Source organism: Piliocolobus tephrosceles, chromosome 9 (assembly GCF_002776525.5).
Source record: "Piliocolobus tephrosceles isolate RC106 chromosome 9, ASM277652v3, whole genome shotgun sequence".
Taxonomy (NCBI): Eukaryota; Metazoa; Chordata; class Mammalia; order Primates; family Cercopithecidae; genus Piliocolobus; species Piliocolobus tephrosceles.
Genome location: NC_045442.1, coordinates 45762022 through 45786244, shown reverse-complemented (window position 1 = coordinate 45786244; position 24223 = coordinate 45762022). Strand labels below are relative to the sequence as shown.

At 35.4% G+C, this 24223-nt stretch overlaps 1 protein-coding gene across 2 annotated transcripts in view; it reads left to right on the top strand.

Annotated features, from left to right (window-relative positions):
* Nucleotides 1-24223, top strand: part of PTEN (phosphatase and tensin homolog) — a 104085-nt gene that overhangs the window by 48159 nt on the left and 31703 nt on the right. For both annotated transcript variants that reach the window (XM_023225219.2, XM_023225217.1), the window contains exons 3-5: nt 12405-12449; nt 18079-18122; nt 20034-20272. In XM_023225219.2, coding sequence (XP_023080987.1) covers nt 12405-12449; nt 18079-18122; nt 20034-20272 — 328 coding nt within the window. The remainder of the gene's footprint in view (nt 1-12404; nt 12450-18078; nt 18123-20033; nt 20273-24223) is intronic.

Sequence of the window (24223 nt, the reverse complement as noted above, 5' to 3'; positions counted from 1 at the left end):
AGGACAGGTCTAGTGATAATGAACTCTCTCAGCTTTTGTTAATCTAGAAATGTGTTAATTTCTTCATTTTTAAGGACATTTTTGCTGGATATTGTATTCTCAGTTGACAGGCATTTGTGTTTGTTTGTTTGTTTGTTTCCTTTCAGGATTTTAAATATATCATCCCACTGCCTTCTCTCCTTCAAGAGTTCTAATAAGAAATCTGCTGATATTGAGGATCCCTTTTTATGTTACAAGTTGCTTCTCTCATTCCATGTTCAGGATTCTCTTTGTTCATAGTTTGATTATAGTCTATCTCAGTTTTTCCTACTTGGAGTTAATTGAGCTTCTTGAATATTTATATTCATGTCTCATCAAATTTGGGAAGTTTTTGATTAATATTCCTTCACATAATCTTTCTTGCTCCCTTTCTCTCTTTTTATGCTGGAATTCCCAGAGTGTTTGTGTGTTGGTCTACTTGATTATGGTGTTCCACAGGTCTCTTAGGCTCTTGTCTTCAATTTTCCTTCAGTTTTTTTTTCTGTTCCTCAGACACATGGTATTTTCAGTTGTTCTACCTTCCAAGATTACTGATTCTTCTGCCTGCCCAAATTGGCTTTTGAATTCCTGTAGTCAATTTTTATTTCAGTTTTTGTACTTTTCAGTTCCAGCATTTATTTTTTGATATTTTATGTTTTCTATCTCTTTATTGATATTTCAGTTTTGTTTCTTGACATTATCCATATCTTCCTTTAGCTTTTTGAGCACCTTTCAACATTTGTTTTAAAGTCTATGTCTAGTAAGTGTCTGCCATCTGATCTTCCCAGGGACAGTTTCTGTTAATTTATTTTTTTCCTTTTGGCCTATACTTAATGCTTTCTTTGGGGTGGGTTTTTTTTTTTTTTTTTTGGTATGCCTTGTGATTTTTGTTGTTGTTGTCAAAAACTGGAATTTGAATCTTAAAGAGTGGTAACTTTGGAAATTAGATTTTTCTCTTTTCTCTAGGAGTTGGTTTTTTTTTTTAGTTTATTGTAGAGTATTTCTATGCTGGGTGTAATCTTAAGATCTTCTTGGCCTGTGTTTTTCGCTGGGCATGTGTAGTGACTCTCTAAATTGCTCTACGTATGCAGTTCCTTTGCAGTAGTATCCCTCTTAAATGTTTGGTTCCTAAAAGGCAAAATCAATCAATCAGTCAATCAATCAAAGGGGTGAAATAGCTCTGGATCTTTAAATCCCCTGGAAATTTTTTCAGCCAATGGCAGTTGAACAATGATAGTCTGCCTCTGTGTCACATTTTGATCAGAAACAGCAATTAGTGATCAGAACACAGATTCCTGATATTTGGAGGGCCAGGTCTTCGTTGCCAACCTTGACTCTTACAAACTGTGTGCAGGATCCTCTAGGAACATGTGCATGGTTGCCTGCTATGAGAGTGGGTGATGGGGTAGCCACAACTGCACAAAGAGCTGAAATGGACTGAAACTGTGATTTACCATTCAAGCCTTTCCTTAGAAACTGAAGGCCTGAATAGACTCCAGAGTTCCAGAATCACAGATTCTGCTTACAGTTGTCTAGGTAGGGAGATGAGTTCCTGGTATTTCTTATTCTGCCATCTTTCTTTGACTAATTTTGTTGTTGTTGTTCTTGAAATGAAGTCTTACTCTGTTGTCTGCCCAGGCTGTAGAGCAGTGGTGTGACCTCGGTTCATTGCAACCTCTGCCTCCTGGGTTCAAGCAATTCTCCTGCCTCAGCCTCCCAAGTAGCTGGAATTACAGGTGTGCGCCACCATGCCTGGCCAATTTTTTGTATTTTTAGCAGAGACATGGTTTCACCGTGTTGGCCAGGCTGGTCTTGAACTCCTGACTTCAGGTGATCCACCTGTCTCAGCCTCTCAAAGGGCTAGGATTACAGGTGTGAGCCACTGCGCCCAGCTCTTGGACTAATTTTTTATTCCAAACTTTTTTTTTTTAATCATTTGAAAGGTATATGTTTATTATTTTGTCAAAAATAATTTTAAAATGTATTCTTGAAGCTCTCTGTTTCATAGGAACTGTGAAGAAGTAAAGAAATTTAAAAATAAAGACAGATTTTCTCACCCTGGCATCTCGTGCTAGCCTTTTGCAAGTATCAGGAAGTGTAACCTGCAGGAGGCATCAGAGCTTTGGGCCTGCATGGTCTGAGTGTTACCCCGTGAGTTTCAGAAGGCGCAGCAACCTGTATACCTGAAAGCCATCTCTGCTGGGGCCGGTACCTGGTGTCCCCACCTACCTGGGTCATAGTCAGGCCCAGGGCAAGCCTGCTGTGCTGTTCCTTCCCTAATCTCTCAGGGGTAGGATAGAGAGCACAGTGGCCTCCCAGGGAGGTAGAAGCTGCTCCAGACTAACAATCAGAGCTGCCAGTTCTTAATCCCCAAGACCGCCAGTCTTCACAAGGACATACTGAGGTCTGTGCTGTTAATGCCCCACTACTACACTCTCTTGAGTAGCCCCACATTCTTGTGCTTGTTTCTTTTTTCTGCCCTCTTTCCTTGCCCAGGTAAGAGGTCTGCCCATACGGGATATTTTGCAGAATGTGAAGCTTTTTAAAAAGTTAGGCTTATTGAAGTATAATTTACACACAATAAAGTAAAAAAAAAAAAGTGTTCTCAGATCTGTGAGTCTTTCATTAATAAGTTTAGATGTTTACACATTGAAATTATTTGAAGTAAGAGATGTGTGTATTAGAAAGATTTGTAGTCTAGATTATCCAAGTTTTGGGAGTATTACCTCGCTGCTTTTATCTACTTTTTTAGTCTCTACTTTCCAAGTATCTGTAGGCAGATTTTCCCATTTCCCTTTGGAAAGTGCTGTTTTCTTGCTTTTTTTCCGCCTTTCCATTGTGTCAGACTTATAAGGCAATCAGCCAACTGTGGGCATGAAATCCTTGGGAGGAAAGAGAAGGAAGTGGGAGGGGCAGCCACGGTGAATGTTTCCCTAAGTAATATTCAAGTTATTTGAGAGAACATAACCTCATCCCCTTTTTAAAATGTTGTAATACCTTCTTTTAAATAGATTGTTAAATCTCCTGCGAGTCTCTCAGTTCCTCACGGTGGTAGGTAAGAAATTATAAAGTTCAAATATTAAAGGGAGCTCACAAAATAGCATGATTTCACCAACCCTCACTCAAAACAAAATTATGGGAAAAGGCTGTAAAAGAAACCAGAATTCTTGCTTGCAAATGATAGAAAGTGACTCTGATTTACCTAATCAGAAAGGAATTTTTTAAAAAGTATTAGGTAGGTCATAGTTTGAGAACAAGACTTGGAAGATAGGTGGAAGCTAAGGGGGAAGCAAGGCATGGCCACAAGGTTTCAACAGGAACAATCTTCTTAGGACTTTGCTGCTTCGACACTTGGTGTAATAGGTACTGCCACTATGCCTCGAAACTGGTGACTGTGCTCATTAACTCAGCTCCTCTGGTGATCTCTAGAAATAATCTCTGACTCTCCTGTACCTTGTCCTCACTAGGATTTGGTATCCACAGCAAAAAGACCTATGAATAGTTGGTATCAGGCCTGTACATGTGTTAAGAGAAAGATGAGGAAAGAAGTACCTGCTTCTAATCTCATGAAATTATCTCCAAATTGGAATGGTATTTTGATTGCCTAACAGCCTGAAGATAACAAATATCCCCTACAAATTTCTCCTATTTTACCCTCTTCCCAACTATGTCTATAATTTAAAGTTTCACATATTCTTTTCAAAATTGTTTTCATCGGCCGGGCGCGGTGGCTCAAGCCTGTAATCCCAGCATTTTGGGAGGCCGAGACGGGCGGATCACGAGGTCAGGAGATCAAGAGCATTCTGGCTAACACGGTGAAACCCCATCTCTACTAAAAAATACAAAAAAAAAAAAAAAAAAAAAAAAACTAGCCGGGCGAAGTGGCGGGCGGCCTGTAGTCCCAGCTACTCGGGAGACTGAGGCAGGAGAATGGCCTAAACCCCGGAGGCGGAGCTTGCAGTGAGCTGAGATCCAGCCACTGCACTCCAGCCTGGGCGACAGAGCGAGACTCTGTCTCAAAAAAAAAAAAAAAAAGAAAAGAAAATTGTTTTCATGATTTACCCACTTTTTCAGAAAAGCAACTGGGAACATACTACCACTGTTCAGCCCTTTTCAAAAATGTTTTGTCTGAGGAATCTTCCATATTGTTGTGGATATCTACCTACCTGATTCTTTTATTAAGAACCTTTTATTTCATTTTATGATCATGCTATAATTAACAGGCCCCATGATGAATATGTAAGTTGTTTCCAGTTCTTTCTTGTCATTGAGAACAGTTCACATATGTATCTTGTTGTTTTTTCCAAGTATATCTTTAAGGCAAATTCTTAGCAGTGGAGTTGCTAGGTCCATTGCGTCTTTGGTTTAAACTTGTGCCTTCAAAAATGATATTTTATATACTCACTGTTCAAGAGTGCTTCTTCCTTCTATCCCCACTAACCTTGGCAAACTGAATAGTTTCAAACTTTAACTTTTTATAGCTTGTTGGCAAAAAATGCTATCTTGTTACTTGATTGTGTTGTTTTAATTGTGAGGTTTAGCGACTTTTTGATGTATTGGTCTTAGGTACTTTTTGGTGTGTGTGTATGTATATAACTGACCCTATTTTCAACTTATTTTTCTTTTAGGTTGTTTGTATTTTCCTTAATGATTTTCAGGAAAACAATTTTATTCTTTCTTCAGACAGTTGTCTAATGTTCTATCTTGCCATTTGAATTTTGTGACTACAAAATACAGATGAAACAATAATATCATAAAGAACTTGGTGGGTTATCTTTTGTTTTGCATTATTGATTGTTTATTAAGAAATATTCTTTAGAAGTCACCTTTCTTAAATTAGCAAGTAGAAAATGCTTTTAATAAAGAGAAATGTCATGTGCCCACTACTCCTGACTTACTGAATCATCTTCTCTTGGATAGAGAAGGTAAAAGTGAAAAGGGAATTTAAGAGTTCCTGCCTTTTTCCTTGTCTTTAGCATTATATAACTGTTTAATGTGCGGGAGTCTAATTTCTTTTTTCTTTTTTGAGACAAAGTCTCACTCTGTTGCCCAGGCTGGAGTGCAGTGCCGCAGTCTTGGCTCACCGCAACCTCTGCCTCTCAGGTTCAAGCAATTCTCCTGCCGTAGCCTCCTGAGTAGCTGGGACTACAGGCATGTGCCATGATGCCCAGCTAATTTTTGTATTTTTAGTAGATATGGGACTTTACCATGTTGGCCAGCTGGTCTTGAACTCCTGACCTCAAGTGATCTGCCTGTTCGGCCTCCCAAAGTGCTAGGATTACAGGTGTCAGCCACGGCACCTGGCCTAATTTTTTTATTGTTCTTTTTGGTATGAACATTCTCCCCTCCAAGCCTTTCGTTTTTGCTATTTTCACGTTCCTTTATATATGCTGCTGTTTTGTTTCATCTGTAGTTCTCTCTCCCCATCCCCTTTTTTGGCTATTGTAATATATATATGTACCTTTTAAATCTGAGCTTTGAAGGTAAATTCACTGCAGCTGTGTTGGTTGATTTTAGATAATTTCTGTATTTCCTTCTTTGTCTTTTTAAAACTAGAGTCGTTTGTAGTTGTTTATACAGAATTTTAATTTTTAAAACCACAAGTCTTTCATTATAGGTTGAGTTATGAATTCATAGCCTGTTATTTAAATGAAGCTTTTGAAATCTGTTTTACTGATCTGTATCATATCTAACTACACCAGTATTTCCTTCCTTGTCTGACGTGAACTCTAAAATTATGTGAACACTTTCTCCCTGTTTCCTGGCATTTCCACTCAAACTTTTTCCTCATTCTTAGTTAGAAATATATCCAGAATTGTAGTTTCTTTCTAATCTAATGACAGAAGCAGATTAATCAAGCATAGCAAGAATTTATTGGTAAACTGCATGTAGTTGGAAATACGTTTAGTATATATTTTGACAGTTGTAAAGTCTCTAATTTTTACTGTACCTCTTCTCTGTTCCAATTTTATGCTCTATTCTAGGGATGTACCCATTTCTACTACCCGACTAGGAAGCATGTGGGTTGTATCTCAGTAGATTTTTTTTTTCATAGATAGATACGTTTAGATATCTGCTATCCAGTGTAGGTAGCCACTAGCCACATGTAGCTATTTATGTTTAAATGTAAATAAAATAAAATAAATTTACTCAGTTGTTTTTGCTAGCTACATTTCACGTGCTCAGTAGCTACATGTGGCTAGTGACTACTGTATTAAGACAGCACAGATACAGAACATTTTCATTATTGCAAAAAGTTCTGTTAGACAGTGCTATTCTATACCGTCATTCTGCCTCTCATTCTAAAAAGTTCTAATTCCTGAAGATGCTATACTCCTTTTGTTGCTATCCTCTAGTTGAATCAAAATAAATTTGAGACTTTTTAAAGGTAGGTTGCATTTTACATACTGATATTTCTGAATCAGAGGCTATTTGTTACTTTTTTTATATTACTTTTAAAAATTAGCTTTATTGGAGTATAATTTATATGCAGTAAAATCTATCCATTTTAAATGTACAGTTCATTGACTTTTGATACACACACACACACACACACACACACACACACACACACCTTCTTGTAAACACCACAGCAACCAAGATTTAGAACACTCGCTTTATAAAAAGTTTCCCTCATGCCCATTTGTAGTCCTCCCCAAACCTGGTCTCAGGCAATCTCTGATCTGCTTTCTATCACCATAGATGTTTTGCCTATACTAGGATTACATATAAATACAATCATATAGCATGTATTCCTTTTTGTGTCTGGTTTGTTTCTTTTAGTATAATATTTTTGAAATCCCTGTTGTTGCTTGTATCAATAATTTGTTCTTTTTTATTGCTGAGTAATACTACATTGTATGGATATGACATTTCTTTACTAGTGTGGCGGGCATTTGAGTTGTTTTCAGTTTGAGTCTGTTATGAACAAAGCTGCTGTAAGCATTCATGTGCAAGACTTTTGTGGACATACATTTTTGTTTCTGTTTATTCAATACCTTTGAGTAGAATTGTTGGGTCACATAACATAAGATCAGTTGAATGGAGTAGATTCCAGAAAAGCTCACATACATATTTCTTGACAAAGGTGCTGAGATTATTCACAGGAAAAGGATAATCTTTTAAACAAGTAATACTGGAACAATAGAGAAAACAAGGTGAACCTTGACTTTTACATCTTATCATACACAAAAATTAATTTGAAATGAATTGTTGACCTAAATGTAAAAGTAGAATTTAAAAATATAAAACTTCTAGATGAAAACATAGGAGAAAATCTCTGTGACTTTTGGTTTAAAGATTTCTTAGACAGTACATATAAAATTAACCATATACGAAAAAAATGGACAAATTTGACTTTATCAATATTAAAAATTTCTGCTCGTTGAAAGACTCAAGAAAATGAAAAGGCAAGCAACCTTGGAGAAAATATTTACAATACGTATATCTGAAAAAGGACTTGAATGTATAATATATACATAAACATGCTCTTACAACTTCATAATGAGAAGATAACCCCATAAAGAGAAGGGCAGGCTGGGTGCAGTGGCTCACGCCTGTAATGCCAGCACTTTTGGAGGCTGAGGCAGGTGAATTGCTTGAGCCCAGGAATTTGAGACCAGCCTGGGCAACATGGTGAAACCCAGTCCCTACAAATAAAAAAATACAAAAAATTAACTGGGCATGGTAGCATGCGCCTGTAGTCCTAGCTGTTTGGGAGGCTGAGGTAGAAGGATAGCTTGAGCCTGGGAGGCGGAGGTTGTAGTGAGCTGTGATCGCACCACTGCAACCTTGCCTGAGCAACACAGTGAGATCCTGTCTCCAAGAAAAAAAAAGAGCAAAAAATGTAAAAAGAAATTTTACAAAAGAAGATATAGAGATGGCTAGTAGGCATATGAAAAGATGCTTAAAATCAGTCATCAGGGAAATGAAAATTTAAACATAATGAGATATCTCATATTTACTGGAGTGGCTAAAAAAGGGCTTACAGGAATTGGCAAAGATATAGATTAACTGGAACTCTTATGCATGTTGGTAAAAGCACAAAATGATACAATTTCTTGGGAGAAATATTTGACAGTTTTTAGTATTATTTTTGATAGCCTTCTGAATTTCTTAGTGAGTTATAGGTCAGTTCTGCCACTGTTTCTTTCTTCCTTTTTTTTCTTTTTTTGAGAAGAAGTCTTGTTTTGTTACCCAGGCTGGTGTGCAGTGGTATGATCTCGGCTCACTGCAACCTCCACCTCCCGGGTTCAAGCAATTCTCCCTACCTCAACTTCCCCAGTAGCTGGGATTACAGGCACGTTCCACCATACTTGGTTAATTTTTGTAATTTTGGTAGAGGCAGGGTTTCACTATGTTAACCAGGCTACTCTCGAATGCCTGACCTCAAGTGATCTGCCCGCCTTGGCCTCCCAGAGTGCTGAGGTTACAGGTGTGAGCCACCATGCCTGGCCTGCCACTGTTTCTTTCTTTTCCCTCCAGCTTTATAGCTATTTAAAGAGAGTAGATTTTCTTGAGTACTAGGAATCACTATTTTTGAGCAGAATTATTCAAAGCTGTTATTATTTTTTCTTTAACTTGAGGCAGTATAGGAGAAAGCAGTACTGTGCAGGTAAAAGTTACAAACAAGAACATTTTAAACAAGATAGTTACTTTCCATGTATTGGATATGTAACAGAAGTAATTCTAATAACCATCCTGAAGTTGGTCAGGAGGCAGTGGTTAAGAATTGAAATGTTTGGAGCTTGCTTGTGTTGATGGGATTAAGGCAGGGATGATTTATGTGTAAATTTATGTGTTAGTAACAGCAGTAACAGCTGTAGTTACACTAGGGTTCTGAGATCAAATGTTGATTAAACATGAATGCAGCAGGGGTTTATGGTTTGGCTCTGTGTCCCTACCCAAATCCCATGTCGAGTTGTGATCCTCAGTGTTGGAGGAGAGGCTTGGTAGGAGGTGATTGGATCATGGGGGGGGGGGGTTTGTAATGGTTTTAGCACTATCACCCTAGTGCTGTCTGGCGAAAGAGTTCTCCTGAGATCTGCTTGTTTATAAGTGTGTAGCACCTCCCCCCTTTGCTCTCTCTCTTCCTCCTGCTCCTGCCTGGGAGACATGCTTGCTTTCCCTTGGCCTTCCGCCATGATTGTAAGTTTCCTGAGGCCTCTGATTAAACCTTTCTTCTTCTAAATTACCCAGTCTCATGTAGTTCTTTATAGCAGTGTGAGAATGGACTAAGGGGAAATATATATGGTTACCAAATAGCGAATTAGCCATGGGAAAAAGTAGCAAATAAATAATTATTTTGCTTTTTCAGATGCTGATTTTTGTTTCATTTATTTTAGGATTGGTGGGAGCTGTCCAATGTCCTTAGGCTGTTTTCCAAATGAGATACCAAAAGCTAGTTCTCCATTGGGTTTCTCAGGCTGCTGGAAGCATTTGTTATTATGGTTGTCATTACTTCAAGTTCTGTTGCCACTATGCCCACAGTAGTATTTGTTATATAACAGGTGCTTGATAAATATTTGCTAAATGAATTTCTGGAAAATACAATCTGCCACGCCTTTCTTCGGCAGTCTATGATCTGTTGAGATCATCCAATAGATTTTTTTTTCTCAGATATTGTACTTTTGAGGCCTCAAATTGCTGTCTTTTATATTTTCTATGTCTGCAGAGACTTTCCATCTTTCACTCATTGTAATCATTTTTTTTTTTTAACATCTTTGTACATATTTATAGTAACTGTTTTAAAGACATTGTCTGTTAATTCAAACATCTGGTTCATCTTGGAGTCTTGATTTTATTGTCTGCTCTTTTTTTCTTTGTAATAAGTCATGTTTTTCTGCTTTGCCTATCTAGTAAATTTTAATTGTATATTGAAATGTAGGGAGTCTGGATTGTTACTTCCTTTAAGGGTGCTGAGTTTCATTTTGTCAGGCATTTAAATTGACAGTTGATTTAGTATTGTCAGGTTTGGTTCTGTTTGTTAAGGCAGGCCTATTTCAGATTTGTCTTTTGTCCTGGGGCATGGTTTTTACTTCGAGGTTGCCCTTTCCAATGTCTCAGCTAAGTATCTGGGGTGTTCCATGAGGTCTCTTCAACTCTGCATAGGCCAGAACTCCAACTTCTCCCAGTATTATATTTCGTTACCTCTGGTGTCATCTCCATTATGCTTTCAGATCTTGCACATAGACAGCCCAGCCCCCAGCCAAGGACCTGAGATGAAATCCATACGAAATTCTTAGTCCCTCGCTGTCCAAACTCCAGCAGCCTTAACAGTCTTATCTCTTCCTGTTTACCTCAGTGAATTCTGTGTTCTACTTGAGTTCCATTTCCTTCTGTATCAGGGAAGAGCCACCATGCTGAAAGCAAGGGGCACTATGTTTCTTTGTTTTTAAGGATGGTAACCTATCTGCAACAACTGTAGTGTGATATAAAAATATATAATTTATGTTGGTGACAGTTACAAATACTGCTTGCACTACTTTGTAACATAATTTTTCAGATTCAAGTTCATATACTGTTTTTCTCCACCTCACCACACACATATTTCAGACTTCCTCCTCATCCTTCTTCTTGCCAGTAATTGTATTATAACTCCTGCCAGTAGTTACATTATAATTTTGGTTATATCAATATTGAGCTTTCATGGGATTATAATTAGATAAATGCCATTCATAGTTAAGTGATATAATACATTGTGACTTTTTTCCTGCATATTTTGTTTTTCCTGGACTTAACAGTTGTCTCTCTCTTTTTTTAAAAAAATTAGTTTTAAATGTTCTTAGCTTTAATTCATAAACTTACCCCTAATTGTATAAATCTCTCAACATGTTTAAGCACATTTGGCATTACATCAGTTTTATCTTTTCCAGGTGCCTTCTGATCTCCCCCAGTCTGGGCTAATTGTTCTTCCTGGCTTGCTGTATGGCTTTCTACTCAAGATGTCCCTTCACCATTATTCTAGGGATTTTCTTTTCCTCTCTTGTGGGTTAGATTCTTCAGTTCTTGGAAACTGTCATCTTCTTTCATGGTTTCCCACTCTTGTTTTGGCGGAGCACATCTTTAGTAACTTCCTGAAAAAGTGTATGGGAAGCAAAATTATTTGAGGTTTTTGCTTATTTTGAAATGCCTTTATTATATAGTCACACTTGATTAATAGTCTGCTTGGTATAGAATTCTAGGCTGAGAAGAGTTTTCCCTCAAAATCAGAAGGTTTTGCCCAATTTTTTTTTAGCTGCTAGTATTGCTGTTAAAAAGGATAATGTCATTTTGATTCTAGATTCTTTTATGAAACCTGTTTCTTTGGCAGCTTTTAGGGTCTTCTGTTTCTTTGGTATTCAGAAATTTCATAAGATATGTGTGCTTCTATTTCAGTCTTATTTTCATCTGTTTTGCCAGGTACTCATGCACCCTTCCAGTTTGAAAACTCACATCCTTCAGATTTGAGTATTTTTCTTGAGTTATGTCTTCAGTTTCTTCTCAGTGTTCTCTGTTTCTGGAACTCCTAATATAATATTGAACATCCTGAACTCTTAGTTTTTGTTTAGTGTTCTGATTTTCATTTGTCTTTTTATTCTGTATATTCTGTTAGTTCCTCAGCTTTATGGTCTTCTAGCCCTTCTTTTGTCTATCTTATGGGGTTGAGGATTAAACAATTTATATGCCTGAGGTGCTGTCATATAGTAAGTGCTTATGTTAGCTGTAATTGTTGTTTACTTTCATAACTGTCTTGAGGGAAAGGTCTTTGGTATTGATTCTTTGACTTCTTGGCTGTACATGACCTTGGGCGAGTGCTGTAATCTCTTTGAGACCTACCTCCCTCTTCTGTATAGTGTTAATAAGCTCTATCTCTTAGATGTTTGTGAGGGTTGAATGGAATACATATATATGGAAATGCTTAATACCTTTGTACAGAATAAATAGTACGTGGATTTTCAAATATCAAAAGTTTTTAGTTTGAAGGGAAAATGATGTCTGAATTTTCAGGGTTGTTTTTAAGAGTACTTGATTATGACTGTCTTGTAGACCTGTATGAGCTACGTATACTTGCACTAAATGCTAATACTTTTTAAAGAAGTTATGTCTTAGTATTCAATCTCATGTTAGGTTGAAGATAGAAGATTATGAAAATATTCTCTGAAAATCTCTGGCTTTACTTCAGATTGTATAAATCTGTGTAATGTAATAATTATTTTAACAATGACGATTACTGATCTAAACCCATGGAGGGATATTTGTTGGATTATTTATTTTCACTTAAATGGTATTTGAGATTAGGAAAAAGAAAATCTGTCTTTTGGTTTTTCTCGATAGTATTAATGTAATTTCAAATGTTAGCTCATTTTTGTTAATGGTGGCTTTTTGTTTGTTTGTTTTATTTTAAGGTTTTTGGATTCAAAGCATAAAAACCATTACAAGATATACAATCTGTAAGTATGTTTTCTTATTTGTATGCTTGCAAATATCTTCTGAAACAACTATTAAGTGAAAGTTACTTGCTTGTTAGAGTGAGGTAGAGTTAAAGATATATTTTAACAGAATTGTATTCCTAAACCAATTAATTCAAGAAGTCCGAGAGCATTGTTAGATCATTTAGAAAGTGTAGTGATGAGGTAAAACAATGTTGGCACAGATTCATGTTACTTGATCTGCTTTAAATGACTTGGCATCTAGCCCATATTTGAGCCCATAACCGTGTGGTAATTTGAAGTGTAATTCACAGCAGAGTTTCTGTTAAAGCACTAATAGCATCTTCCATGGAGGTATACTTTAGAGTGAATATAATTTTGTTTATCCTGTGTCTCTAGAGCTATTGACTGAAAAAGCTGTTAGGGCATTCTCTAACTGTACATAACATAAGTTATTTAAGATTGCTGAATTAGTTGGCTTGTCTTGTCTAGGACAGAGTTTTAAGGACTGCCCACCTGATTGATAGAGCTAGTTGACCTTATCTTTAATTTTTTGTTTTTCTTTTGACTTTGGGAGTAGAGATGTGAAAAGGTAAAAAGGAAGGAAGGAAGAAAAAACTTAACTATTTTTGCCCTTGAAGACTGTCTTTCCTTCTCGAAATATTGACCATTTTCTGATTTTTAAAAATCAGCACGTAAAACGTGTTATTTTTCTACCTGACTTTATCTTTCCCATGTGATATCTATAAATTATAGATAGGAAAAATTTTTAATGTAAAGTTACACATACTAATCCACAGTTACAATTTTTCTATAGAGTTTATCAAATGGAAGAATAAGATTCACTTCTGCCTTCAGTGGGCATTTAAACTTCTACTAAAAAGAAAGAAAGATTCTCTGTGCCTTCTTGTCTTGTGGGGTGTTGCTTTTTTATCTATAATTTAGTGATCTTTCTAGTGTGATAAAATGCCAGAAGTACTTAGAGTGGAGTGGACATCGATATTGTTACTCTCAGTAAATTTTCACTGATTTTTCTCAGATTCATGAAGGAACAAATGTTTGTTAAGTCCTTATCACTTATTAGATATCACAAAACCTGTTGAGGGGTGCGTACAGAGGTGAATAAGATGTAGTTCCCGTTCTCAAGTAGCTTACATTCTAATGTAAAAGGTAGACAAAGCATTACAGAAGTAACTCTTGTATAGAAGGTTGCAATGAAGAGAATACTGGCAATAGTAATTGTACCTTATAGAGAAGGTTTCATAAAGGAAGGCATGTTTGAGCTAGGGTGAAAAGAACCAGTAAGAGTTGACTTTCAAGCCAAGGAGAGGAGAGGAAGTGACATTACAGGCCAAAGGAATGGCATTGTAAGAAGCTTGTTGGCATAAAAGTGTTTAGAATATGGCAGTGAATTCATTATCATCAGATTGTGGTGTCTGTGTGTTGAGTGTGGGAGAGAATCGCGGTGGCAATAGGCAACAAGATAAAAGAAAGTAAAAGGTGTTATGGAAACTTAGTGGGCCCAGCTTACAAATGATCTATGCATTTAGGGGTCTTTCTCTTTTCCTGATAAACCTCTCCTACAAAGAGCCTTGTTCCAGATACCACAGTGTTTCTTTGGAGGAAAAGAAAAACCACAAAGCTTTGTACTTTTTGCACAACTGGATTCAGAATCTAAGTAATAAAAAAGGACACGAACTTTCAAAAGCTGGAAGCCATTAAACTGAGTCGCTTCAGGGTTAGACTATCAGAATTGGGGATTTAGAGAGTCTCAGAATGGAGATCGAAGGACACCTAAGACAAATTCTGCCTTTTTGAAAATTTTATTCTAGTTTAACATATTCAAAAAAAGGGAAGGAAATTCTTTTCATTCCTGTGTGTAGTGACTTCCTGCTTCAAGAACTTAGGACTTCAGCTGTACTATCAGTATTGTAGGTCACTTACATTTTTATGGTTAAAGTTGGCATTGGAGAGAGCCTAGGAACCTGACTGCCTGTTTGTTTTTATATTCCCAAACATTGGATTCCCAAGTTAATGAAGTCTCTTTAGTAGTTGAGGGTAGCTTTTAATGCATATATTTTAATGCCCCTTCCCCACATGGAATCATAGGCTTTCAGAACTGGAGAGTACCTGAAAGAGATCATTTAGTCCAACCTTCTCATTTTACAGATGGGGAATCTGAGGCCTAGAGAAGTTAAGTGAGTTGAACAAGGTCACGCAGGTACATATGGTAGCAGACCATCCACTGTTTATGCCAATATTCCCTTTATGTTTTGCTTTTTTGCTTGTTTGTTTTAACCTCTCCAAATTTTACTGACTTCAGAAGTTCCTAGAACTACTAAGTTATAGCATGTTATGAGTTCTAATGTCACTTTCCAATCTTCTTTATCTTTTTTTTACCTCTGTTTATATTTCTGGTTCTGGGTAAGTGAGTCTGGCAAGCTGCAGGTGTTCTATTTTATTTCTTTTATTTTTAGGATAGTATTACATGTGATATATATGTCTTTGCAAACATACATAATTTGAAGATCTTAAAATATTTACACTAGGCATACCCACATTTAATAGTATGTTAAAACTTTTACAGCAATTATTATATACATGGTGAAGAAGAGTTGTTAATATGGACTTTCTGATTAATTGTATCTGTTTATATCTTTGTTTTCTTCAGGCATTCATAACATTAAGCGAATTTAGGTGTACTGTTACTTAATTGAATTAATAAGTTTGTTTTGTACAAGTATATTTTATTTTTGTTCTTTGCTCTATAATCTGGTAGGAATGGGGAAGAGGAGATAGTGAATAAAGAGATCTATACTTCTTGCCTTTGAGGAATTTAAGTGTTCACTGTATACTCATTTTTAAAAGGTATTTACTGTATTTCAGTGCATATTTTATTTGACATGCTTTATCATTTTGTGGTAAACCTTTAGCTTTACTAATTTTTATCTATTGAGTTTTCTTTTGTAAGATGGTGATAGCTTCATTGAAGAGAGTAAAGAAGAGACCTGCCTACCTAGCTGATTCTATGGCAAGTCTCACTTCTGTGGAAGCTTTTCCTCTTAATCTTATTCCTTTCTTCAGTTTCTGCCTCTTATTTCATAAAAACTCATTCTTTAAATGTTTATTCATTTCTCTTGTCTCATATAAGCCAATATGAGGTAATGGCATCTTTTGAGTTTTAGTTATAAGGAAATATAAATGGTTAAATCCCATTTGCCATTTGTGTATCTTTAATTTTAGTTGGTTGCGAGACTTATCACTACCAAACCACAAAGAATTTAAAAGAAACTGGGTAGGTGGTGGGTGGAAGGAGGGCATTTATCAGATTTTAATTTAAGAAGAAAGTCTTCATCCTTATCCTACCAACCCCCATTCCCTGAGCACATTTATCATTACCAGTCCCGGTATATTTGCTCCCATATTTGCTATGTTTACCTGTGAAGATTTTCATAACTTTTTTCTTGCTTTTTATTGTCACTGTTGGTTCTGTCATTTATGACAGGTACTGCTCTTGTAGGAATGCTGGCTTTGACTAAAATGTGTTATTGCTTTTGTATGTAAAACTTTATTTTTTTATTATAAGTAGAATTATGGAACAGTGGTAGAAAAAGTTTGACTTTTGTAATCAGAGATAACTGAGCTTGAGTTCTGGCTCTTTCATTTGTATACTGTTATTTGGGGCAAGTTTTTTAATGCTCTTAAATCTTAGCTTTCTCCTATATAAAATGAAGATAATATTAGCAGTTATCACGTGGTTATGAGGATGAAACAAAAAAAGTGGAAAGTCTTTGTAAGGTGTATTCATCTAGTTGACACTTAGTAGTCATTACTTCCACTTTCCGTCCATATAGTCCTCTTAACAGTAATATTTGAGAGCCATTTTTATTAAGGCAATCATAAGGAGTGTTTGTCAAACCACATGTTCTGGGATTCTGAGAAAGTAGGGGAAGTTTAGAGAACTGAAGCTGCACAAAACTAACGTTTATTTTGTGTTGTGCTGTCATGAGACCAGCTTCTTAGATTCTGTTTCCTAGTCCTACATCTCTGATTCCTTATAAAATACTCCATTATGAATTCTTCACTATTGACAATTTCTCCTCTTTTATCTGTAGCAAAGAAAGTGTAAAGTGTGACTGACTTCTTTGTCAGTCCTCTTCTTCCTGTTTTCATATCAGTGGGTATGAAATTATTAGCAAGGATGCATATATGTGCATATGTTATTACTAAATGCATTTTCTTTCTAAAAAAATTCAATATACTAAATTATACTAAAAAGGAAAAGCTTGTTTTGAGTGGTAATATGAAAGTTGTTTTATTTTAGGTCTGACCAGTTAGAAACCAGTGGATTTCAGTTTATTTATAATTAGTTAAACCTTCATGTGAATTTGATTTTGAATTTCCTTTAAAGTAGAGAAACTATATAGATGTTTTCAGGGTTTCTAAATGTACAATACAGGTTCACAATCACTTATTTGAAACTGTTGGGGCCAGGAGTGTTTCCATTTTCAGAAATTTTAGTTTTCAAAAGGTAACACAGATGCGTATACTTTTACATAAACACGCCAGTGGGAGGTGGGTCAATACCTGAAATGAAATGTTTCACTCTTCACTCTAAGTGTATTGAAGATTACGTACAGTCTTATTACTTCAGATCAGGATTTGCTGTAGTTGAGTTTACTGTAAAACTTAAGAGAAAGTGTTAGATGTTTTGAGCTTTTGGGATATTGAAATTGCAGGTTAAGGATCTATGGACCTTTATTTGTTTTAAAATGCTAAGATTTTATTTTAAATAATTTTTTAAAAAATTGTTTTGCATAGTAGTTGGAGTTACAAGGCTACTGCTAGCCACACTGATACATAAGATCTCTTTCTGAGCCTTGTATTGTTTGTAAACATGGGCTGTTAATTATTAGAAAGCCAGTACATACTAACGAACATATCACTGCTATTAAGACAAATGTTAGCATACTCTAGTAATGACAAGTCAGCATTTTACTATTCTGTATTGCTTTTGCTTATTCTTTCATTACTCTCATACTGTAATTAAAACTTGCAACCTGAGAGACTGTTGTAAAAGGTGACTATTGGTTTTTCAACAGGGAGAAAGGTCTGTTTTAAAAAAAATTGGTAAGCATGGTGTCCAAGTAGATTAACATCATTCAGTTTTTCTTTACTATCCTTATGCTTTTATTATTTTTAACATATATCTTTTTGAAGAATAATTTGAGAATTATGTATGCTTAACTATGAGATACAGATACTATTGAAACTAGTCAGTTGTTTATAGGTACTTGTAAAATAAAAAAAATTACAATAGCATGCAAATTTTTCATAAAGGAAATTTGAAAGCATGGAAGCACCTGAATTTGCAGTACTCTATATTAGTGGCATCACAAGTTTTGTAAGCAAATTTATTAGCTCTAATTGCATACACTTAATCTTTTAAGCTTTGGTTTTATTATTATTATATGGGGGTGATAACAGTGTCTACTTAATAGAATTCTTGTTATTACATGAAATAATTCATGTTAAACAGCATAATATGTGTCACATTATAAAGATTCAGGCAATGTTTGTTAATATTAGTACTTTTTTCCTTCCTGAATGCAAAAGATAACTTTATATCACTTTTAAACTTTTCTTTTAGTTGTGCTGAAAGACATTATGACACCGCCAAATTTAATTGCAGAGGTAGGTATGAATGTACTATACTATGCTGTATAACTTAAACCCAATAGACTATATCTTAACTGTCATAATAATGAGTCATCTAGATTATTGAGTGAGATACATATTTATCTTAAGAAGTATCTTAAAAATTTTCAAAAAAATATATTTTTGCTGTTTTTTTAGGAAAAAAGTATTGCATAAAGCTATTAATATTGTCAGGAAGACTGAAGTGCAGAGTAGACTAAGAATTAGGAAAATTCCTAGACTAAAAATAGTATAAGGAGAGGGTTTACCTACTGTTTGAGGCAGTAGGTCTAATAGTAAGCAACTATAGGGAGAAAGCAGAACTACTTAACTCTTCTGTGTTGAGGAATGACATAAAAGGTAGGAAAGGATATAACAAATGTTGGTAAGAGGAACCTGATGGATGAGAGGAGGGAATTGCTTTAAATGAATTCTACTTCAGACATAAGTTAATTCTTGGAGCCCACAAAAACTTTCACTTTTATTTGTGAAATATAACTCAGTTCTATGACCTAACACTTTAAGCCATGAGAGAACTGAAGAGTTGAGAAGCTTGGCAGATGCTGCTGTGATAGTCAAAAAGAGAAAGTGGGTGCCATGAGCTACTATTGATGTATTTGCCATTGATCCCTCCTGAAAATCTAGAATGGACTTTCAGACAGATGGTTTGAAAATTCTAAATCACTCATGATTGAGATTTGGTATAGATTCACTAAGAACGTTTTGTTTTTGTTTTTGGTGGATTTAGGTTGTTGCTTACTAGGCAAAGCAGGCTTTAGTTGAGGTTTGTGTTGCTTTAAATAGACATTTAACAGGTTTTCCTGGAGGTTTTTGTGTACCACTGGGAAAATGGAGTTAGGCAGATGACTAAGTGAAAGCTGTCCTTCTGACTCCCTATAATGATAGTCATTGTCTACCAGAAGAGCTGTCCTGTCACACCAAAGGATAATTGATTGTATCCTGTACCATATTATGAGTGACTTGATTGGAGATATAAGACATACTTCTCACATATTTAGGTAACACAGGATAGTACGTTGAATAGCAGTCAGGGTTTTTAAGGATCTTAATAGAGTGGAACTAAGGTAGAAACTATTAAGAACAATTAATAGTGATATATCTATAGTCCTGTTCCTAAACAAGGTTTTTTAAAAACCTCAACTCTGACTATAGTGAACAGAGAAGTCTTGGACTCTTATAATTCATGTGAGAAGACCTGAAACTTTGATAACAATTATATACATTTTGTAAGTAATTTCTTTGGTGTATGCCTTCACATATCTCTGTATGTGACCTATGCTACCAGTTCATTGAGCGTAAATTCCCGGAACGTATTCTCCTGCAGAAAATGGCGGAAGATAGTAGTTGGATTCCCTAATGATTTACATGTGTATACAACACTAACATTTGCAAGACCACCTTTAAATAACACACTTAGCATTTTTATTTTATGAAATGTAATATGCAGTTCTTTCCATAGTTTATTAGTAATCTATTCTGTCTTTGGAATATGTTTTGTGATGATGAAATAAATACTATAAATAGTATTCCTTTTGCATTGAGAGTCCTGATGAAATGTCCATGTGACATTTCATTTTGGGTTTAGCTGTACCTCTAATATGTGACCTATGCTGTCAGTCTGTATAGTGTAAATTCCTAGAATATATCCTCCTGAATAAAATGGGGGAAAATAATACTTGCCTTCCTTAATGATTATATGTAAGACTTATCAAGAGACTGTTTTCTATTTAAAAATTAGAAAGTTAAGCAATACATTATTTTTCTCTGGAATCTAGTGTTTCTTTTAAATACCTGTTAAGTTTGTATGCAACATTTCTAAAGTTAACTTACTTGTAATTAAAAATTCAGGAGTTTTTTTCTTATTCTGAGGTTATCTTTTTACCACAGTTGCACAATATCCTTTTGAAGACCATAACCCACCACAGCTAGAACTGATCAAACCCTTTTGTGAAGATCTTGACCAATGGCTAAGTGAAGATGACAATCATGTTGCAGCAATTCACTGTAAAGCTGGAAAGGGACGAACTGGTGTAATGATTTGTGCATATTTATTACATCGGGGCAAATTTTTAAAGGCACAAGAGGCCCTAGATTTCTATGGGGAAGTAAGGACCAGAGACAAAAAGGTGAGTTATTTTTTGATGTTTTTCCTTTCCTCTTCCTAGATCTGAGAATTTATTGGAAAACAGACTTTGGGGTTTTTTTTTTTTCCTTCAGTTTTATTGAGGTGTAATTGACAAGTAAAAATTATATATAAATACAATGTATAATATGATCTGTTGATGTATGTATATATACATTGTGTAATGATCACTACAGTCAAGCTACTTAACATATTCATCACCTCACATAATTATTCTTCTCCCTCCAAGGTGAAAGCATTTAAGATCTACAAGCTTCAATTTTCAATTAAACAATGTTGTTATTAACTATAGTCACTGTGCTGTCCAATAGATGTTCAGATCTTGTTCATCTTTTGTCCCTCCCTCCCCACCCTCAGTCCCTAGAAAACAGTTTTTAAAAATAGTTGCTAATCCTTATTTCTTCTAAATTTTTAAATCAGTTGCTGCCTCAATTTCTATATGAGAAATGACGGATTGATTTCATTTTTCTGTTCACACTACCATTTTCGTATCATACTAGCACATGTTACCCATTAACTGTATTGCAGATTTGGTCTCATAAAATTCTTTTAAAATAACATTTTTAAAAAGCTGTCAAAAATAAGCTTATATTTCTGAAGTTTGTTTGAGCATAGAATGTCTTTGGATAAAATACCATTACCTAGTAAAGTGTGAACTTTTATAATACATAAAAATTGTTCTTTTATAAGAATATTCATAAATGTAGTTAGATTAATAGAAGATTCTTGATTCTTTGATCAGAAAAGTAAGGACTATATTGAAAAATCAGTGACAAATTTGATTCTTATAGTACATCTGAAAGCAAAAAGAAAACTGTTGGGAGAACTTTTACAGTGATTTAATTTTGCTGTTGATGTATTTCTTTGGGTGGTAAGTATGGCAAAACATGTTAAAATTTAATACAAAGAGATTTTGTTCATTTTTTCATCTCTAAGAGGGACAAAGCCTAAGCCCCTCCAGACAGATAGAAAAACTCATTTAGAGAGTTATCCTTCATGTTAAGCTAATTTCTTCTTAATTCAGCTGTAAACAGAAATAGAATGATCATATTAATCATTTAAAGCTGTGTAGTTGCATTGATTCCTTGTTCCTTTACCCCTCTCTCATGTCTTATTTCCTTACCCTTTGTGACTTTTTTTGCATTATGTATGAGGATGCCAAAGTACTATTTATTGTTGATAGTTTATAAAATTGAATCTTACATTAGTGCATAATTTTGGTGAATGTTGAAGATTGTGGTAGATTGCCTTACATTTCTGCATATTGTTTGCACCTTGGAATGATAGCACTGGCATGAATTATAGAGCTGAGGATCTAAAGATTTTTACTTTGATTTATCCCATTATCATCTGCAGGGAAACAATTGCTTTTACTGATTAAAAATATAGGCCAGGCGCAGCGGCTCACGCCTGTAATCCTAGCACTTTGGGAGGCCAAGGCGGGCGGATCACAAGATCAAGAGATCAAGACCATCCTGGCCAACATGGTGAAACCTCGTCTCTACTAAAAACACAAAACTTAGCTGGGTGTGGTGGCGCGCACCTATAGTCCCAGCTACTCAGGATGCTATGGCAGGAGAATCGCTTGAACCCAGGAGGCAGAGGTTGCAGTTAGCCGAGACCATGCCACTGCACTCCAGCCTGGTGACAGAGCGAGACTCCATCTCAAAAAAAAAAAAAAAACGTAAAATGCAGTAGCAAAAGCGATGGTAGAAGTTTAAAACCGAGTTGATTAGCAGCAGATAACTTGGTAGTGGAAAAAAAAGTCAGGTAAAACAATTTTTGTAATAAAATAGAAAAATTTTGTAATGTGGAGGCACAGAACACTAGATTTAAGCCAGGGGGTCTTAAGTTGTGTCACATACCTTTTAGAAGTCTGATGGAAGGTATAAATGTTCTCCCACCAAAAAATGTACGTAGTGTACATAAAATTTTGCACATAGTTTTTATTATATTGAAATATATTATTTTAAACAGAATGTAAAAGAACCTTCATGAAAACTGTGTCATTTTTTTCATGCAAAAACCAGTGGCCACTACCTGAGAGCAGTGAATAAATCTAAGTGGTACAGATTAACCAAAATTAAGCTTTAGTTCTGTTCAATACGAAATTTTAATGAAAATACTGCTATTTAACTTTTAAAATAACAAGTTGAAACTATGCTCTTTGACTTTGCAACTTTTATATCCAGTCTTTGATATCCAATCAGTGTTAACTTTGGTAAAAAGTGCTGAAAATGCTATTTTACAAAAGAAAAAAGAGTAAATGGAATCTAAAGATTCTATTGCCTGATGAAAGTAGACTTGTCAAGAAATAAGAATTCTCCAAGGCTCTTCAGATAAATTCATGTTGCATCATTTTCTTTGCCTTCAAGTTACTGAGATCATTTTTGGCAATATCTGTATCATTAATAGTGTGTTAGGAAGGAAAAGATTATGACTCCACATTTTACTTTCAAGATTGAAGAGTTAAACTCTTTAAAAAGAGTGTATTTTACCCTGTAAACAACAGTATCAGGCTGTAGAGTTTGTCTTCTGAAAGCAGTGAACTTACATATAGCAGAGAACTTCATAGAGCTCCCATTTCTTGACAAAACCTCTCAAGAAGCTCTTGATTGAAAGTCTTGGCTTTCATGAATCTGGCAACTTTCACAATAGTATATTTTTCATGACAAATCCTCTTACACAGGCGATTATTCAAGGGTTGGCACTTGAAACAGTAGAATACTTTCACAACAAGAGATAAGATTTCTTTCAGGATTGATGACAGTCTTGCACCCTAGTGCATACTGATGAAGAAAGCAGTGGGTGACCATGACATGGAGAGCTGCTGTCTTTACCAGTGCCACAATATCAGATGTGTTCTCTGGCAGTAAGGTGTACTATCTGCCTACAGTATACTGAGGTTTCTTCAGGAGAAGTTTTTTGGTAAAGAAACTTCACCATTTTGAAAGTGTTAATGTTTTCTGAAGTTTCCAAAAAGGATTCCAAAATGGGAAAGTTTCCTTGATTGTGTCACCTTGCTTGCATTTGATGAAAACTAGTAGCCGGCTATACTGAGAAATCATATCTGAAGAAAGGTGGTACTTCCAATCTTTTTGTGATCTTTATTATTTTTTTTTTAATGTCAGGGTTTTTTTTGGAATGGATAAAAGTATTTGATAGAGGTATTGCAACAGTCTTATTCTTCTTCATGCTACAAGTATGTTTGACTCTTTCTAAATACTTGCCTTCACCGTTCAACTGTGTGACATTTTTATTTGTTTAGCATTACAGTCAATACCCTAGTAGACGATATAATCAGGAGTTTTAATTGGAACAGTTTTTGTAATGGTCTAGACTTTCCAACTTAACTGTGCTCTCACATGTGATCTCTTTTTCTCCCTCTTTTCTCCCTCTTACACACTCCCAGCCACACACATATGCATACATACCCTGTCTGATGTAGCTGCTTCTTCAGAATATTTGGCTGTGCTCTGCTGATGGTGAGAACTTGCCATTTAAGAAGGACTTGGGACAGTCCATCTCATCATGTTCAGAGATAAAAGTAAAACCCAAGGATACTTAAACTTTATTGTATTTTATTTTCTGTTTCCAGTCCAAATTAAATCCAAGAGAAGGCTCCATAATGAAAAAGTAAGGACATATTTTAAATTTGCCAGCGGGAAGATATTCTAGTCATTACAGTCTTGTAATACTATCAATTCTTTTTCTCTTCAGAGGTGAGGAGAGACTATTTGATGAAATCATAAGTCCTGTAGGGTTTTGTGAAGTAGGGCCAGAATGAAAGCTAGCAAGAATAGTAGTTATGAAAATAAAATGCAAAGTTTATAGTATCATGTGGTAAAATGTAATAGTATCTACTTCATCAGTAGAACTGCTCTAGTCACCGTATATTCTCCATCCTTTGTATAGGTTGGAATATCCCCCAAGT